General features: G+C 47.4%; 2 protein-coding genes across 4 annotated transcripts in view; one reads left to right on the top strand and one right to left on the bottom strand.

Annotated features, from left to right (window-relative positions):
- Positions 1-1,083: 1,083 nt before the first annotated feature.
- On the top strand, positions 1,084-17,705 carry GDF11 (growth differentiation factor 11). 3 transcript variants are annotated; one of them, XM_074226436.1, is made up of 4 exons: positions 1,084-1,541; positions 6,485-6,882; positions 7,645-8,026; positions 13,830-17,705. In XM_074226436.1, exons 1-3 carry the CDS (start codon positions 1,148-1,150, stop codon positions 8,023-8,025), a joined length of 1,173 nt encoding a protein of 390 aa, XP_074082537.1. In that variant the 5' UTR covers positions 1,084-1,147; the 3' UTR covers position 8,026; positions 13,830-17,705. The 3 variants fall into 3 exon arrangements, with proteins under 3 accessions (XP_074082537.1, XP_074082535.1, XP_074082536.1); XM_074226434.1 differs by lacking the exon at positions 13,830-17,705 and adding an exon at positions 9,644-11,805; XM_074226435.1 differs by lacking the exon at positions 13,830-17,705 and having other exon boundaries at positions 7,645-9,228.
- The window catches only part of SARNP (SAP domain containing ribonucleoprotein), a 39,068-nt gene continuing 37,146 nt past the window's right edge, over positions 17,252-19,173 (bottom strand). Inside the window, exon 11 of the mRNA XM_074226444.1 lies at positions 17,252-17,546. Within this exon, the coding sequence (XP_074082545.1) occupies positions 17,505-17,546 (42 nt within the window). The 3' untranslated portion in view covers positions 17,252-17,504. The remainder of the gene's footprint in view (positions 17,547-19,173) is intronic.

Below are 19,173 nucleotides of genomic sequence, written 5' to 3'. Positions count from 1 at the left end.
ATCATCCTTTAGCCTTTGCTTCGATTTCTGCAGTCTCCCTCCCTTCCCACTGTTTGTCCTCTCTAACCTCAAGCCCTCTCCTTCAATGTCAGTCCTCCTGCCAAGATCCTGACCCTCTCCTCCCAAGCGGTCCAGACCTCTTTGACAATTTCTTGCCTCTGAATCTGTCACTAGCTTCGACATTCTGTCCCATAGTATCCTTCCTTTCTCTGGGCTTCTGTCCATCCCTTCATCCTCACCCCCCCACCCCCCATCTAAGTGTGTCACTTCAGTTCCTGTAGTCTCTGTCCACTTCAGTCTCTGCCTCCCTCCTCTTTCCTCCACTCCTCACAGCACTAACATCTTGGTCCCTTCTCTTCTGGGCTAGTTTCCTCTGACCTGTCCAATCCTTCATCCTCTTTCTCTTCATTTCTCTGCCTAGGTTTCTGGGTCCCTGTCCTCATTGTGGACTCAAACCTCTTTCACACTGCCTCCGATCTGTGTGTGTGTGTCTCTCTCTCCTTTTGAATCTCTGTGTCTGCCTTTGCACCTCCCCTTTCATCCCGCTAAAGCTTCAGCCCCCGTCTTTCCAGAGCCCCTGGATCTCCCTTGGGCTTGGGGTCTCTTGCTCTCTAGTCATCCGTCTTCCCACCATCTCTGATCCTTTCTCCTGAGTTGGTGTCCCCGTCTCCCCAGCCTCCCCACAGGTGTCTTCGTCTCCCCCACCTCGGGTCTCGCGCCTCATGCTGCCTGGGTGTCCCCCCAGTGTCCTCGCGCTCTCTCTCTGCTTCTCTGTCCCCGTCTCTTCCAACTGTCTCTGTCTCTACCGTCTCTATCTCTAAGTCTCTCTGGGCTCCCTCTCTAGCCTAGGATGACAGCGCTGCCTCTTTTGTTGGCTCCGCAGCCAATCGCGGCCGCTGACGACACGGGGGCCGGGGCTATAAAGGGCCAGGCCCGGGCTCCGGCCCCCCCAGCCTCCCGCCCCTGCCGCCCGCCCGCCCCGCCCGCCGCGCCCGCCACCCCCGGGCCCCCCCCCACCCCCCGGCCCCCCCGGCCCGGGCAGCCCCCCAGTCCCGCGCGGCCCCGACCCCCCTCGTCCCTCCCTCCCTCCCCCCACGGGACTCAGGCGTCCCCGCCCCCCCCAGCCCTCCCTCCCCTCCCCTCCAGCATGGTGCCCGCGGCCCCAGTGCTCTTCTGCCTCCTGCTCCTCGCCCTGGAGCTGCGGCCCCGGGGGGAGGCGGCCGAGGGCCCGGCGGCCGGCGGGGAGCGCGGGACCCAGGCGTCCGAGGAGCCGGACGGCTGCCCCGTGTGCGTGTGGCGCCAGCACAGCAAGGAGCTGCGGCTGGAGAGCATCAAGTCGCAGATCCTGAGCAAACTGAGGCTCAAGGAAGCGCCCAACATCAGCCGCGAGGTGGTGAAGCAGCTGCTGCCCAAGGCGCCCCCGCTGCAGGAGATCCTGGACCTGCACGACTTCCAGGGAGACGCGCTGCAGCCCGAGGACTTCCTGGAGGAGGACGAGTACCACGCCACCACCGAGACCGTCATCAGCATGGCCCAGGAAAGTGAGTGGCCTCCGCCGTCCCGGAGGGAGCCCGCCCGGAGCGCGGGAGGGCGGAGAGGGAGCGGGACCAGGGCGGGAGAGGAGCTGCGGGGGCCGGGCAGAAGGAGAGTCCCCCCACCCCCCGAATCTGACACCTGGGGTCCCTGCCTGAGGAAGGCAGCCACTTGAACCGTGTGCCCAAAAGTGGCCCTCCAGTGGCTTCAAAAGCCATCATCAACTCAAGACCTCGGGGGCAAGCACCCCCAGAAGCATAGGGACACTTCCCTCGCCCTCCCACTCCTGGGACCCCTGGGGGGGGGGGGTCTCTGGACTACTTACTTCCCTTCCTTTTCCCCTATTCCAATCCACACCAGATTATAGAGACAGCGCCCTGGAAGTTTGGGGCCAAGTGTGTGGGGGAATGATACAGGGATGCCCCCAGCAGTGTGCTTTTGTACCCTCCCACCGAGAGAGTTGAAAAAAAGAAAGACAAAACAGGACGGTGGAGAGTGGCGAGCAAGTTTGTTAGCTTCTTGCTTTGATTTGAATGGCAGCGAGGTCTTTAATATCAAGGATCTTCTGCTAACAGTTCCCTTTTTTTCAAACTCTGGCCTTAACATAACCTCTCCTACCCTGGATAGTGGGGAGCCGGGAGCGTTGCCAGGACAGTTCTAACATTCAAAAGATCAGCGTTAGAGTTGGAAGGGACCTGATTCCTCTCCCCCCACCACCACAATCTTATAAACTGATTTGAAGTTATTTATATTTTGTTATACTATATGTAAGAGTCAATTTAAAATTCAAATGTTGTGTTCTGATTCCAAATTGAATTGTTATGGCAGGCACGCCAAATAGGCTCTGCCTCCATATTTTGACTCGAATGCCCCCAAATTTTCACGCTAGGCATACCCATAGGAGTCAAACCTTTGAAAATTTTCTAGAAAACCCTATGGCACCTGCTCCTTCAAAATAACTCCCTGCAGACACCCATATCCAGCTCTCTTCACGACCCAAGCCCCAGATTAGTGTGTGTGTGTGTGGGGGGGGATTGAAATCCATTTTGACTTGCCAATTCTTCAGGCAGGCGCTGTGAGACACTCAGATGCAAGGTTCTTAGACTCTGGGATCCATCCCTACATCCCACATCAAACCTCTGAAGGGATGCCCCCCTCCCAAGTGACAAGAATATAAAAACTGGGCGAGGGGACTCAAAACCCAGAAGGGGGTGGAAGAAATGGAAAGCGATTGGGAGTGGGGGAGCACCCAGCATCCTAGTTCTTGGCTGCCTGGGGGAGCGGAAGGTGAACATGTTAATAGACTTGTGGCTTTGAAATTTTATGACCTGGAAAATCCAGGCCAATGCTTCCCCCACCTCCCATCCCTAGGGGGTCATGTGATCCCGATGCCCCTCCCCCAGGCAGGTCTCCCCCCAAACTCCAGGGGGCCCAGCCCCCCTCCTCTCCCCTGGGAGTTGGCTCCCCACCCCACCCCCAAGACTATTTGGTTTTATGGCCTCTGAACAGAAGGGGGGACTGGTTTATAGGCAGATGGTTGTAAAAAGCTTGGGGGTGAGGGAGGGTCTGGCATATAGAAAATGCCCCCTAGTAGGTGGCACTGAGAGCTAGCTGGTCGAGGCCTCACCCTACTAAGCTCCTTACATTTCCCCTATGGCATAGTATTTTTCTGCCCTTCCCAAAATGATTATCTCCTCTTCAGTGTGCAGACCTTTGGGGGTTCCAAGAGGGAATGAGAATAATGGGGTCCGGGAAGAAGGTATGATAGTGAAAAGTAGAGTGGTGAGCCAGGCAGGGCAGCCCTAAGGGGGCGGTAGGGGAAGAGCGCTGGTCTTTAGAAAAGGGGAAATTTAATAATGAAGGATTTAGAAACTTTGCTCTTTATGACGTGGGTTGAGGGACCGACTTTCGCAGCTGAGTTAGGGGGCCCAGAACGTAATCATTTGGTTTGGAGGATTTTAAAACTCCGCTAGGCATCCCCTAACTAGAGGAGTTTTAAGGTAACTGGCACGGGGTAGGGGGGGGCAGAAGGGTGGGGGGGGTATCAGGAGTGACTGGACCAGGGAGAAACGAAGGCGGCAGTTTTGAAGGAGAGGAGGATGAAACAAGCGCGCCCCCCAACCCCCACCTCTGCAACCCCATCCCACCCTAAAAGAGGAATAAACTAGGGGCTCAAGAGTTGGACCGGGGTAGTGCGTCCCCTTTAAGAACGAGCCAGAGATCTTGAGAAGGGAGGGGGAGTGTGGAGAGGGGAGGGAAGAGAGAGGGGAAAAGGAAAAAGAGACTTTTATAGTCTAATCCCCAGGGACCGGCTTTAATAAGAGACTTGTGCTCCGCTAATCAGGGGAGGTGTTTGTCAGCAGAGAACCTCCCCTCCCCCCTTCCCTCCCTTCCCCCAGCCCCAGCCGGGCACTCAACCCTGGACCCCAGCCCCCACCCCTCCCCACGTCCTCTGCCCCTACCTTAGAGCCCCCTCCCCCGGCTCCAGCCTCTTCACCCCCCAGTCTCGGTCCCCTTCAGTCAGTTCTCTCCAGTAAGGAACTGAGGGAGTGAGATCTCACCTCCCCCACCTCAAACCCCTAACCTGCCCCTCTGCCCCCAGGCCCTCTGGGCCCCTGTCCAGTGTGCATCGGGAGGGGGGGCGCTGAGGAAGGGGGGGATGGGCTCTAGCTGAAAATAGTGCGGTGACCTCGCTCCCGACCGCGCCCCCCCAACCCCAGCGCCGCCTACTAAACCTGACCCGCTGCTGCCTGCCACCGACCAGCTCAATGCAACACAGATGTTGCCCCCTCCCCACTGCCTGGGGCTGTGGTGTGTTGGGGACTCCCGGCTGCTCCCCAATCCCCGCTTTGTGTTGACTGCTTTGTTCCTTGCATCTCCCCCTTTTTCCTTTCCCCCACTGAGCTCAGGTGCCCCTCTTTTCCCTTTTCTTCCTCTTCCCCTTCTTGTTTCCCACTTTCTACCACCACTCTGCCTCTCCTCTCTGGTTTTCTTAACCCTACCCTAACCTCAGTTCCTTTGCCCTTGTTTCTGAGTCTCAGTCTCTCTCTCCTTCCTTTACCCCCACCTCTTTCCCTTTCGCTGTCTCCCCAATATCATCGATATTTGTGTTTGTCTCTCCCCCCATCTCTACTCATCCATTTCTTCTCTACCCTCCTTCCCATCCGTTTCCCCAGAGCTGTGCTCTGCAGCAGCTCCATAATTGCACACCTTGAAGAAGGAACACTACAAATAAAGGAGTGAGGGGACATAAATGCTACCAGCAGTCAGGAGTTGTACCCCAGACTGCTCAGTGCAAGGCATCAGAGGCATGGAGATATACAACCTGGTCCTGGCTTCCAGCCCTGGCTGGCTGTTGGACAGCTCAGTGGAGTTACAGTTTGGGACAAGGGGACTCAAGCAAAGCTGCTACATAAGAAGAGATGTGCTTTATTGAAAGATCCCCTAGAGTACTTTGCTGGCTGGCTGGCTGGGGGTGGGGTGGGGGGCTAAAGCTAACACAGATGGCTGGGGGGGGGTTACATCGAAGGATAATTTTCTCTTTTCCCCCACTAAGCTAAGGTGCCTCTTTTGCCCCTCCCTTCTTACACTGACATGGATTTTTCTGTCTTACCCTTCCTTTTGAATTGCTTAACTTCAAAGTTGGAGGCATTAAGGAAGTTTGGCCAGTGTAGTCAGTCACCCTCTCCAACGTCCAATTTCCCACTCCAGAGATTTATATGATGTTAAGCATTTTACCTAGGGGAGAAAATTCTGATGAATGAGGCAGGAAACTGTAACAAAAGGCATGACGATTAAGCACCTCTTTTCCATTCTCATGACACCCCTAACTCCTACCAAGGTAGGGTCACTCAAGGGTAATGAAAACATTGAAATCTATAAACCATTCCTAGATCTTTTACATGCCTTCTTTCCTTATCTGTCTCTCTGGAATGGTGGTTCCTTTATGGTCTGGAGGTAATCTAGGCTAGAAATGACTAGGGATTAGAAAAAAGGCAAAGAAGGGGTGACGCCTCACCCTTTTCTCAAGACTTTTCAAAATCCAATGAAATGATAGTTCTTATGATCTTCTGATAAGATTGCTCCTTATCTCCATTGGATACCAGAGGGAAGTGGGCAGGAATTATAGAATCTTGGCACTGTGGAAGCTATTTAAGAAACTAATCCCTAAAATGTGTGTTAGTATTACTGAGTAGCCAGCAAGGAAAGATGACTTGCTCTGCCCCATTTCAAAACAATGGCACAAGTGATAGTACAGACTTATAAGGGAGGGGAATTTTGGTGTTCTCTTCTGTTTTATGGGCCATTCTAGGTGTTCCAAAGGCAAAAGGGTTACCCCAGGCCTACAATGTATTAAAGGATGAAACTAGAGATATAGAATACACACACACACACACACACACACACACACACACACACACACGAAGATGAGGAAGAATGATCCCTCCCCAGCCTTCTGTGTAAGAATTTTTATCTTGGTCCCCTCAAGCATCTAGCACAATGTAACTTGCAGCCTTAGTTGCTTTGACAAATGTTTGTTGGGCTGCCGGGTTTCCCGTGAGAACAGCATGAAATGATGACCTCAAGTTGTAACGAGAGCAAGAGAGATCTTTAGGATATAGGGACATAACAGAGAAGCTGTCCTTAAAAAGTGAAACAGAAATATAGGTAAAGCTTTCGGAATGGAAGTGAGGTGAGAGCCCCAGCTGAGAGAGGAAGCCATTCTGCCTAAAGGTTAAGGGGATAGGTAGAGAGACCACTCCAGGGATCCTGTCATTAAGAGGAATTAGGAAGGCTCTAAGAGCTCAGCCAGAATCCAAATGCCCATGATCTAAGAGGAGAGGGTGGAGGGGAGGGGGGCCAGGAGCTCTGCCTCAGGCCCCTGACCCCCTTGTCTTGCTCTCCCTCCCCCTCATCCCTGACTGATTCTGTACTCTCCTCCCCTTTCCAGCGGACCCTGCCGTGCAGACAGATGGCAGCCCTCATTGTTGCCACTTCCACTTCAGCCCCAAAGTGATGTTCACAAAGGTGCTGAAGGCCCAGCTATGGGTGTACTTGAGGCCAGTACCCCGTCCTGCCACTGTCTACCTGCAGATCCTTCGTCTCAAGCCCCTTGGTGGGGAAGGAACTGCAGGAAGTGGGGGTGGGGGGAGGCGCCACATCCGGATCCGATCCCTCAAGATCGAGTTGCACTCAAGATCTGGCCACTGGCAGAGCATCGACTTCAAGCAGGTGCTGCACAGTTGGTTCCGCCAGCCACAAAGTAACTGGGGCATTGAGATCAACGCTTTCGATCCCAGTGGCACTGACCTGGCTGTTACCTCCCTGGGGCCAGGGGCTGAAGGGCTGGTGAGCACTACAAAGTGGGGGGGAGGATGGGGAAGGGAGGCATTGCTGGAAAAAAAAGTGGTAAGGATTCACAAAAGATGATCCCAGAGAAATGTGAACATCAGATGATGTGTTCTGAAATGAAGGGTTAATGAGGACAGAGAGAATAAAATATCAACACTTAACGAGAATTTTTGGAGGAACCATGTAAAATTAGTGAAGCAGGGCTCCAAATTTAGGGACTACAGTAGCTACAGAGTGTATGGAGTTGGGTACAAATTGTAGAAGAGAGATTTGAGTTTAAAAGATTGACTATATCCAAGTAGCATGTAAAGAGTTGGAAGAATTTTGGAATCATTAGGATTTGAGTTTGCATCCTGCCTTTTAGGCAAATTTTACCTTCTTTTGGCCTTAATTTCTTCATCTGTAAAATGAAAGAGGGATTGCCTCATTCAACTGTATACTATGATTTGGTATTACTGTATTAGAATAGCTTAGGTCCAAGACTTGGCTGATGAATCAGGGCAGGCGCTGGGGTGGCCAGAGGGAATTCAGGGAATGAAAAAGTAGTTTAATGCTTGGGGATTGCTAATCCCTTTTAGCAAGGGTTAGGAAAAGAGATTGGAAGTGATGCAACACATACCTGTAGCATATTCCTCCAGGGTGTGGGTGTAATGTATTCATGTCTGAAAGCTGACAGCAGATTGGAAATAGAAATGAGTTTGGGGGTCAGGAGCTGCTCCAGGAAGCACCCAGCCTAAGTGTTGTTCTCTGCTTTCCCAGCACCCATTTATGGAGCTTCATGTTCTGGAAAATACAAAACGGTCCAGGAGGAATCTGGGCCTCGACTGTGACGAGCATTCGAGTGAATCCCGATGCTGCCGATACCCACTCACTGTGGACTTTGAGGCGTTCGGCTGGGACTGGATCATCGCTCCCAAACGTTACAAGGCCAACTACTGTTCTGGCCAGTGCGAGTATATGTTCATGCAGAAATACCCACACACCCACCTGGTGCAGCAGGCTAATCCCCGAGGCTCAGCTGGGCCTTGTTGTACTCCCACCAAGATGTCCCCTATCAACATGCTCTATTTTAATGATAAGCAGCAGATTATCTACGGCAAGATCCCCGGCATGGTGGTGGATCGCTGTGGCTGCTCTTAAGGTGGGGCACAAAAGGACCCTCTTCCCCACGAACCCCACCCTGAATTATCCCCAGCCCTGACCCTCCCCACCACCACCCAGGCCCTAGAGCTCCTCCCTCAACCCCTTAAACAAAATGTCCTATTCCCCATCCCACCCCAAGCAGTGTGCAATACAGCAGAGGAAGGTAGGGGATAGAGACATGAGGGGTGAGGGATTTGTGGGGGACAGGGCAATGGGCAAGTTGGGGAGCGTTTGGGATTTGCAGGTGAGGGTGTGTGGAAAGAAGATATAGAGGGAAAGAGTGAAGTAGAGACAGAGATAGAGACAGGCAGAAGGACAGGGATAGAAGAGTGTGAGCAGGACAAAGGGATAAAAGAGGCAGAAGAGAGACTAGGCAGAGATGAAATCAAGTGAGAAATATAGGGACAAATAGGGACAGAGAGCAAGCCTCATACCAAGTCTTTTTCTTTGGGCCTGGTGAAAGGTTTGGTGTAATATGGGACAATCTATACATGCACCATAGCCTACAGAGGAGGAAAGGGGTATTAAACCCAGGTCCGGATCTCCTTCCTTCCCATAGTGGACAGGAGAAAAGAGGGTAGGAGTTGGGGGTGGCAAAGAGTGGGAAGGATTTTGACATTTTATTTATTTATTTATTGTGATTTTTTTTTTCTTTTCATTTCTGGTGTCTGGCTTTACATAGAAAGAGATTCTGAGATTTCCCCTCCCCCTCTTCCACTGTGCCCTCCTTTACTCCTTAAACCCTGCTATATATCCCAATACCCACCCACTCAAGCACTTGTATAAAAAACATCCAGGGTTGGGAATTAGGGGCACAGAACGTGTCTGAATTCCCCACACAGCTCACTTTCAAGTTTAATTGTGTAGAGCCAGTGGTCTTAGGCAGTAAGGCCCAGATAGGGGGAATATAGGAGATAAGGGAGAAAAAAGCAAAGCCCCAACATACACAAATTCAGTTATGACAACAAATGACTCCAAGATTTACCCTTCCCCCCTGTTCAGTAATATAACTAGAAGGCAATGACTGGTCAGTGTGCACAAATGCCCCCTAGCTAAGAGAGACCAAAGAGCCTATGGTATCCCTCTTCCCCTTGCCATTTTCAGGTCAGTAAAATGGCCTTAGCTTGAAACTAGTGGCCCCCTGAGTTCCAGGCTCTTGAGGGAGGGAAACAGGAGCTATACTAGTAAGGGGATGGGGATTTGGGGGGGGGGGGGGAGTTAATGGTGATTCTTACTTAAAGTTTTGAAGAGTTTAAATATCGCCCTGGGTTAGGAGAGTAGCAGACCAAGGGAAGGAGGAATTATGGAGAGAAGAGGATTCCAAGTCCCACAAGCTCAGGGCAAGAAGGGAAGAGGAAATCATGAAAGTGTTATTCTAATTTTGATTAACTTTTATTTTTGGAAGCCAGTAATACCTGGCAGCAAGGAGTGGACACATCAGAAAGTGTGTGTGGAGGGGATGAAGTGTGACAACCCGCTAGTTAGAGCCGAGTTAGGGGGAGATGGGTTTCGAGAGCAAGTCATTCTCCTGTCCCCTCCCCCAGTTTCCAATCCCTAACTCTGCTTACCCCCAATCCCACTTTACCTCTCCCCTTCCCTCCCCAACATGCCTCAGTTCTCTCCTCTTGGGCGAACAGAAGCAGCAAACAGCTGAAGCAAAGAGATGAATCCTGAGCACTTACCATGGGCACTTTACGGACATGAAATACCTCTCGATATTTGGGGAAGTAAGGGCAGATGATGGAGGGATGATGAGGGCTGCAGAGTTTTATGATCTGGTGGATTGGGAAGTGTAAGGTAGGGAAAGGCTTCACAAAACAGGACCCTCTATGAAGAATTGAGGGAATTTTCCAAGTTTCGGGTTCCTCAGATACTACTGCCTCCATTGGTTTATTTTTTTCATCTAGGATCTCTGGGGGCCCTCTTTAGTCCTGTTGAAGGCAAGAGAGACGTGAAAGGACAGACCCTTATAGCCAAAGCTCTGATCAGTTATGACCAAGGGCCTTGTTGGGGTTAAGATTGGGTTAAGGTCAAAGGCACTATACTGTTCTTACACTTGTGGGGAAGTTTATTCAGAAGGCCCAAATTCTACCCGGGCCTGGGAGAGGGTGCAGCAACCTGGCCAAAGGAACTTGACTATCTTTCCCTTGGTATTACTTTACCCATTTTCAGGAGGAAAGAAGGTACTTTTAGGGAGGGGGGGGTGATGTCTCCTTTTCACCTTACTTCCTAATCTTGGCAGGTTCCCCAGTCTCCTCTCCAGTCCTGTTCTTGACTATTCTTATACCCCAATCCAAGAAAAAGTTATTTATACATCACCACCACTCCATATCCCTGGGAGGGAGGGGGAGAACAAGTGGTCAAGATCAGAAAAATGACTCCTCCAAAATCAAACACTTGATCTCAGGCCCAGGGACCAGGCAAGGGACAGGGGCATCATTTGACCTCTCAATACGGGTTCTAAGGGAAATTAGAGCCTTGAACTGGGGGGGGGGGTAATTAGAAGACCCCCATTCCTACCAAATAAAGACCTTGGGGGGGGATCTAAGGCTTTTTCTTTTGGACATGAACCTATTGAGTCTCAATCCCCTGTCCCCCCAAAGAGGTTATTAGAGACAGGGCTCAGAGACACAGAAGAAGCCAGGGATTGCTCCCCTGCTTCAAGTGTGAGGACCATGCCAGTGTCCCCTTTGAACATATCATTATTATTTACTTTTTGTGTATATGTCACACTGTATACGTGAACAACTTTGTTTCTGTACTGGTCATCTGAGAAGATTGGGGGTAATGAGGGAGAAGGGATGTCAGTGGCCCTGGGAGGCCTTAAAGAATGACAGAGAACTTCTTCTTTACTGAGACATCTCCCAAAGGATACACGGAAATGAAGACATGGGGCAGTTTCTGATTTAAGTGACATAGGACAGAAATAGCCATTGGCCCTTTTTTGGGTTTTTTAAATGTTTTTTTTTGGTTTTCTGGAGTTTTGGGGTGGTCACATGACCCAATCTAGCACTTGAACCTGAAAGAAAAATAATAAAGTCAAAGAGTTTAGCACTGAGCTCTCCTCCTCCCTAAAGCCAAATTTAGGATTTAGAGCTAGAAGGGACCTTAAAGATTATCTAGTCCCCTCATTTTACAGATAAGGAAAAGGGTCCTTAAGTTAGATATGACTTGCATTTTGTGGTCACACATAACTAAGCAGAAGTAGGATTCAAACAGATGCCTTCACTATCGATACACTACCTCCCACTGAAAAGTATCCACTCTTGATATCAAGGGAGCTTTCTCAATCTGATCAGTAAGAAACCAGGAAGAGTGGGAGGATAACAGAAGGAAGCCTTACAAGAAGCCCTGACTGCTTCCAAAGAAGGCACATAGAGAAGAAACAGATTAATTCCCCAGTAAAGGGACATTTAAGAGGGTCCAAAGTAATTCCTCTAGAGAACTTAGATGAAAACAATCCTCTGAGTGGCCTGTGGGAAGGATAGAATAGCCTTAGGAGGATCAGAATTCTCTAAGAGGTTGAATTAGATGGTCTCAAAGGTCCTTTCCAGCTCTTAAATTCACTAATTTCAACAACAGCCTTTCTCTGCCTCCTTTTCCCTGAAGCTTTTTACTTCTGCCTTGCCAAAGTCATAAATGAAACTAATGTGGCCATTTGGTCAATCTATTGGTTGCTAGGCAACCAATTTCCCCTATGGGAAAATTCCCCAAAATCTGAAATTTCCCCAACTCCAGATTACAAAATTCTCAGGCCAGACTTTAGAGTCGGTCAGGTTGGGTGTGGAGGGTTGGGGGGAGGGGGCTGGGATATATACATATATATATATATATATATATATATACACATATATATATGTCTTAGAGAAACCTCATACACAGAACATTTAAAGTTGGAAGGGATCTTGGAAGTCACTAAGTCAAACCCCCTCATTTTCCAATAAGACATACTTAAAATATGTAAAATAATTTACATATCTCAATTATTGAGTCCCACAAGAACCCAGTGAGAAAGGTGCTATTACCCCAGTTTTACAGACAATAAAATACTTGACAGAATAACTTGTCCATGCTAGTAAGTGCCTGAGGCAAGGTTCAAACTCGGGTGGTCTTGATTCCAAGTGCATTATTTGATTCACTATGCCACCTCTATCTCAGATGATGAAACTGAGGCCCTCAAGAAGTCAGAGGATCGTAGATTAGATCTTGAAGGGACATATTCCACACCAAGCCACACTACGATTGTAGAACATATTGATGCAGTCATTGAAGACATTAATAACCCTATTTTTAGAGACTTGGTGTGTCATTGCCATCATGACAAATGATACCCCTAAAACACTTGAGGGTAGAGATATGAGGTACAAAGGCAGAAGGAACATCCCACTCACTCTCTCCTACATAAACATAAATGTCTCCAAATACTCTTGGCCTGTGATAAAATTACCACTTCTCATGTTTCCTCTACTCTACCTGGAAATGGAGACATAGAACCTGCAATTTCTGAAGAAGACAGTATCCAGGCCCTACCCCTAACAAATACTTTTCATCATGCTTTTCCACTCTTAATGGCTAACCCTTGGGATGTGGGGACAGAGAAGCTAGCTCTAGCTATTCCCTTAAGTCCCTATTAAGGAGTAGGGGAACTAAGCAGAGCCAGCTGGTTGAGGCATTTACAGCTTCCTGTTCCTGTGGGGAGGAAACTGAGGTATAGCTAGGACAGTCAGTGCCCCAGGCCCTCACACTCACAGGGAAGTAGAAGAATTAGCAACTTGTCCTTTGCCCCACTCCATACTCTTGGCTTACATGGACAAATGTAGCTGGGATCTGTTCAGTGCACTACTTGCCTGAATTCCACGTCAATATTCTATTAATCTACATCACTACTCCTTAGTAAGTGGGTTCTGCACTTCTTTCGGTCAGTCAATTTGATAAATGTCAATAAACAAGTGTCTACTATGAGCACAACTCTGAGGATATGAAGACAAAAATGACTGGGAATGAGGCTGGCTAGGAGTGGAAGCAGAACCAAAAGGACTGAGCTTTAGGTTCAAGGGCTCTCTACTGAGAATCTCCACAGCAGTGGAAAGGGGAACATTCCCAAGGAATATAAACAGTTGAAACAATAGGAAGGACAGAGTAGACCTACAAAGGGGATTGACCTGATAAATGGAGTGGGTCACTTTGACTGTCACAGGTTCTCCTTATTCAGAAAGAAAGGAAAATTACCTTCCTCATGACCACCCAAATCCTTCCCTTTCAGTTCTAGAGTTCCAAAACAAAGACAAATGTGCTCTGTTCAATATCAAGGAAGTTCAGCCCTTATTATTTATCCCAGTGGTCCTGGAACCCTAACAACCCCAAAAGCTTTTGTCCTCCATTAGATTACTTGGGGAAGGAACTAAAGAAAACCAATTCCCTCCATTAATGACAACTAGGAGGTCAGGTAACAGATCAGGTTCAGAGACAAACAAGAGGGTTTGGGTCAATTCCGTATATCTAGATTCTGGATTGATACACTAGGAAGAATGGAGTTGAAGCAGAGGCAAACAAGCTCAATAAGAAAGTTAAAAGGATTGGAGGCAGAGTGGGAAGGAAAGGTGTTTAGGACCTGCCAAGGATTTTAGCAAATGAAGCCTGTGATTTGAGGGATAGATATGTTAAGTGAATTAAGAGGAAGATGTCTTGGCAGAACAGCAACCACAACGTTCTTAATACCATTAGTCTCTGACTGCTCTTATTAAGCCATTTCTAACTCTTGGTCAACTGAACCTCCAACCTATTCTTTCTTATTCCAAAAGGTCATTTCCTCTGATTTTGTCTTCAGTGGATGAAGACCATTTCCAAAATGAAGTGGCAGGAAAAGTTGTCATCAGTCCCTAGGAAGGAGAAGGGAGGTAGAGAACAGGAAGAGGGAGGGAGAAGGGCAGAAGGGAGGAAGGCCATCCCAATTGTAAAGTTTTGTTTGCTTAGTTGGAGAAGTGTCAAAACTGATTTTCTTCCTTTTGCTCTGTTCATAGCTCTGGGGCCCCCTAACTCTACAAATTCACTTCCCCTTACTTATCTAATCCAGAGTCTTCGGTTGGAAGTACAACCTGTAACAAATGGACAAACCCAGTGTTGTCAGCCCTGAAAACACATTCCATGTTCTGCTCTGTTTCAGTGTCCAAATTTAGTTTGGACAGAAATCAGAGATTTATTTGGGGAAAGAAATGTTTTCAGTGTCAAGACAGTTTCCTTCATGGGGACAGAATGGGCCTTCACCTTTCTGGAATCAAAGGAGATCACGACACCCATTCCATTCCCTAAGAGTATCTCACAGGACAGGCTAGTCAAGGTTTTGACCCCAAGATCCCTCCCCAGTTTGAGGGAGGGGAGTAAGGAACCAAATGGTAGTGAGGGGGAGGCAGAAGGAATTTTCATAGAATCCCATTCTTATTTCTGAACAGTGCTATAAAGGAAATCAAAAAGCCTCAAGAACATAACTCCTATTCCACATATATTAGGTAACAATTTTCCTCCATTTTCAACAGCTGATTAAACTCCGCAGATAAAATTACATTGTTTCCAAAGGGTCTTGGGAGGGCAGGATCCTGCTCTCTATCCTAAAAACCTGTTGAGCTCAAGGAAGACATATAGATGAATAAGTCATGAAAACAGGAGTTTGGCTTCCCTGAAGATCTCTTGACCTGAGTGCTGATAAAAGGTCTAATTGGAGGAAGGAAACTAGAATAACTTCAGCTTTTCTTTAGAAGATTTCTTTGAAAGGCCTTCAGACAGGATAAAAGGGAAATCTAAAAGATTCTTTTTAAAGCCAAGAGTAGATAAAATAAAATTTAAAGTAGATAACCCAACTGAATGACTTCCCATTCTACCCATTCCTCATCTTAAACTGAGATGTTATCTGTTTTGTGGGGCAAGAGGTCTCAGACAAAGGTTCAGGAGCCAGGTGATAAGATTTGCTTATGGTGCTTTGTTTTGTGTACCCATCATCAAAAGGACACCTTTTCCCCTCTTAAAAAAATCCTTCAATTTCTTCCTCTCCTTTTTTCCATTATCCCTCTGGTAATACGAAAGCATTATTCATTCATCCAGGCCAGTACCTGTTTAGTTTCTCCTTCAAGGGAGGACTTGGCAATATACTAACTGGGTCCCCATCTCCCCCTCTCACCCTGGCCCTCTTCTCTTCCACTGCCTTTCCCACACTCAACTGTGCTCCCTGCAGTTTTCTCTCTTGCAGCTATTCAACTCAAATTAGTCACGACCAGCCCCTGGCTCAGAGAGGAAAAATCAATTAGGTGCCATTCACAGCACAGGGGCACTCCTCCTTAACCCCCCCCCCCACCAATAACCCTACTCTAAGGAGAGCTCTAATAATCAGAAGGCAGCAACCCCACCATATTTCAAAACCCAATACCAGTTCCACTCACCTTTGCTCTCATCACTAAGCCCCACTGTGTCAAAAGCCAAAGAAACAAAGTTAACTAGAATAGGCATTATCTATATATAGCAAGGTTATTAAGAAATTAAGAGGAACCTAGGCATAAGTTAAGAGGGCACCAAAGACAGCTGACCTACAACTCCTTATTTAGACACAAATCTAGAGAAAAAAATTTTATCCACAGCAGGAAATTAGGAGCTCCCTATCCCTCAGTTTCTACAATGACTGAAAGAGTATAAACATCTGAGATAGCCTCCCATTTGACAAAACCTCCAGTTCCACCAACCCCTAGGCCTAGGGACTGAGTTAATGAAACGACCTGCTCCTGAATTCTAGGGTAATGAAGTGTTAGGCTACAAATGAGCTTAAGGCTAAGTCCAAGACTCATTCCACCTCCATTTTAAAAAGTGATATTCAACCTTATGCTTTCCTTTCCCCAAGGTTGTCTGGATAATTTCTAAATAAGACTAAGAGCAATAGGTTATTAACAAATTTCTAAAGTTTTCTAGGAGTTAGAGAAGGGAGGTTTAGTATGAATGTTCAGATATTTAAAGGAACTCACAAGAATAGGACCTAAAACCTTTTCTATATGTGACTGCTACAACATGGATTCTGACCCTTATCTTGGGTTTGACTTCAGATTCTAAGATTTTAAAATCCCACGCATTCTCAAAAAATATTTTAGGTTTTCAGTGGAAAGCTAGGTGGGTACTAAAAATCATGGTGTCCAAAATAGGTATTAGACATCTATGAAATCAGAGGCACAAATTTGAATCTGAATCTTTCAGGGAGGGTAGTATGTGGGGGAGGTGACAAGAATCATTCTTCTTCCAGGTCAGAATTTCAAGTTGGATATGCTTCCAGTAGGATCTAAAGGAACATCTTTCCCAAAAAGTTCCAATGACATCATTCTACATAAGTAATACTAGACTAAGATTCAGGCAAGTTGGGGTCAGAGTTCCAGCCCCATTATTTTCCCAAAAGATGATCTTAGCATGTGACTAAGTCTCTAGTTTGTCTTCTCTGATTCATGTGCCCCTTCACCTGCCTCAATATTCCTAAAGAATCTAAGCCATCCTTTCATACCCAAGTTCTATACCATCAAGGTCTATATGCCCAGCTCTGTTGGAATCGGCATTCTACTTCCAGTAACCTCTGGTAAAAGTCTTCCCCCTTAGGGGCGGCTAGGTGGCGCAGTGGATAAAGCACTGGCCAAGGAGTCAGGAGTACCTGGATTCAAATCCGGACTCAGACACTTAATAATTACCTAGCTGTGTGGCCTTGGACAAGCCAATTAACCCCATTTGCCTTGCAAAATCCTAAAAAAAAAAAAAAAGTCTTCCCCCTCTTACTTCCTCCTCCAACCCAACAAAGAGACCTTTTTGCTAGTACAGATTACCAAAAAATACTATATCACTTCCTTAGAACTATATTAGGGGCGGCTAGGTGGGGCAATGGATAGAGCACCAGCCCTGGAGCCAGGAGAACCTGAGTTCAAATCTGACCTCAGACAATTAATAATGACCTAGCTTTGTGGCCTTGGGCAAGCCACTTAAGTCCATTTGCCTTGCAAAAGTCCTAAAAAAAACAAACAAAAAAACTATTATCCTTTTAACCCAATACCTCCAACTATTCACCTCACTCTTAGTGGCCTCCCAAACTTTTAGATCAAGAAAGTGACCACGGAAACAAGTCTGGGAGCACTTCAAGGAGGTGGTGATATTCAGACCACTCTCAGGGATGTCAGCTCGAATCAAAAATGGCATCAGATCTTTCTCTAAATTTTTCTCTAAATTTTTTTAATTAACAACCAGAATTTAAAAAACAAAACAAAAACAGGAAAAAAATACACCTTGAAGTTGTAACGCAAAAAACTAAAACTGCTGCTGAGGGTTTGTGTATGCCTCTGGGATACATGTCCCCTCATCAGGGGACAAGGCCCAGGAAGGTGCCTGTCTGTATACATGTGAGTATGTAAATGATCAAGAATCAGAGATGGGAATCATCAGCAGCAGAAGGCAGCAAACACTTCACATCAGGCAATACCAAATCGCTCTGCTCTTTTCCTCTTCTTTGCCTGTGAAGAGAAGGAGAAAAATTAGAGAGGGTTTGGGAGAGGAAGACTGTAGCCTAGGCTTCTGGCTTCCTTAGCTCAAACTCACATGAATTGTCACAAGGTCCAAGTGATAGCCCAAGCCTGGGCTGGGCTTGGCAGCCAGGACTTTGATTCTCCAAGGCCCAGACCATAAGGGTGTGGGGGGGGGGAAATAAGGGAGTGGAAAATAGTAAGATTCCTGTGGGAAGGAGGGCCACTCAGCTTTGGAAGTGTCTTACTGTAGAGGTCTGGAAACAATGGCCTCTTGAAATGCCTGGAAAAGCCTTCTAGGCATGGGGAGGTGGGGGATTTCAAAGGGCAAAGGGTTAACCCTGTGCTATTCAAGGGGAAGGTGAGGGGGGATGCCCTCCCAGGCATTCAAGTCCTAGCTGCAGCTCCTTGATAGGCCTCCAAGCCTATCCATGAGAGAGGCATATAAATCTTCATCTCTAACAGAATAAATAGCTAGAGGGAGGGGAAACAGAAGCCCCAATCATGGATCTCTCAAGGGAGGGAGACTGGAGAGAGCACAAAACCTGCAAAAAGACCTTTTTGTTCTGGGAGTGACCTCACAAAATAGCACAGAGTCCTTCATCCTCACCCCTGCCACCTCCCTTCCCCAGCAAATAGGGAGGTTTTTTTCTCACTGGAGGGGGTCAGGGATGGGGGAAGATGCCATGCTATTCAGAGAGGTAAAATTTAGACTTCATCCAAAGAAACTACTACCACCTGGACCACTGAAACAATTCTTAGGCACCAAACAAAAACACCCTCTTATTCATGTGAACTCGATCTGCCTCAAGAGTTATTTCCCACACACACCTCCCCCTCTCCCCTGTAAAGGCAACTCTTCCTTGACTTCTAAATAAGTATCTTCATCCTCATGGCCTTATAGGCTTGGGAATTGTGACATGAAGTTCCAAATGATCTTTTCCTGGACACACTAGGTAAACTAAGCCTTGTGCAAAACTTAATCTCATTTCCAAAATTCCTTGCAATAGCCACTTACCAACAATATATAACACTTCAGTCAATACAAGCAGCTAACAATGAAAAGCTCACTTCCCCCAGCCCACTCCCTAACACACTTCCATTTGCTCTGGAAGGGAACAGCAGATATGAACCAAATCCTCTTTTGTCAAGCTACTCCCAGAATCCCAAGTCCTTCTAGCTGGAGTAGATGGTAAAACACTGAACTTTTAGTTATTTATAAAAATGACCTGATATTTAATGCTCAAGCTCCCTGGGGGACAGAGGGGGAGAGATGGTTTTTCAAGACACTGGAAACCAATAGTTACTTATGAAACCAGATGGGAAGAGGTGAGATCTGGGAAGAATAAATAGAATTGAGATGTGGAATACTCATTTCTTTAACCCTAGATCTCAAACAGGAAAGGAACCAATGATCCCTAAAGTGATGCTGATACCAAGAGTACACTATGTTAGAAGTTATTCTGTACTTAACATTCAAGTTTATAACTAGTTTCTTTATACACTGGGTTATTGATCTTATGTTTATTACCTTGCAATCAACAAATTCTCAGAGGCAAGGTTAGACCTAAGATTATGAGGAGTAAGGGAAATGACTGGACAATATAACCCACCTTAG

This window comes from Macrotis lagotis, chromosome 2, assembly GCF_037893015.1.
Source record: "Macrotis lagotis isolate mMagLag1 chromosome 2, bilby.v1.9.chrom.fasta, whole genome shotgun sequence".
Lineage (NCBI taxonomy): Eukaryota > Metazoa > Chordata > Mammalia > Peramelemorphia > Peramelidae > Macrotis > Macrotis lagotis.
Note: the sequence above shows the minus strand (reverse complement) of the source record. Positions and strands in the feature narration are given on the sequence as shown.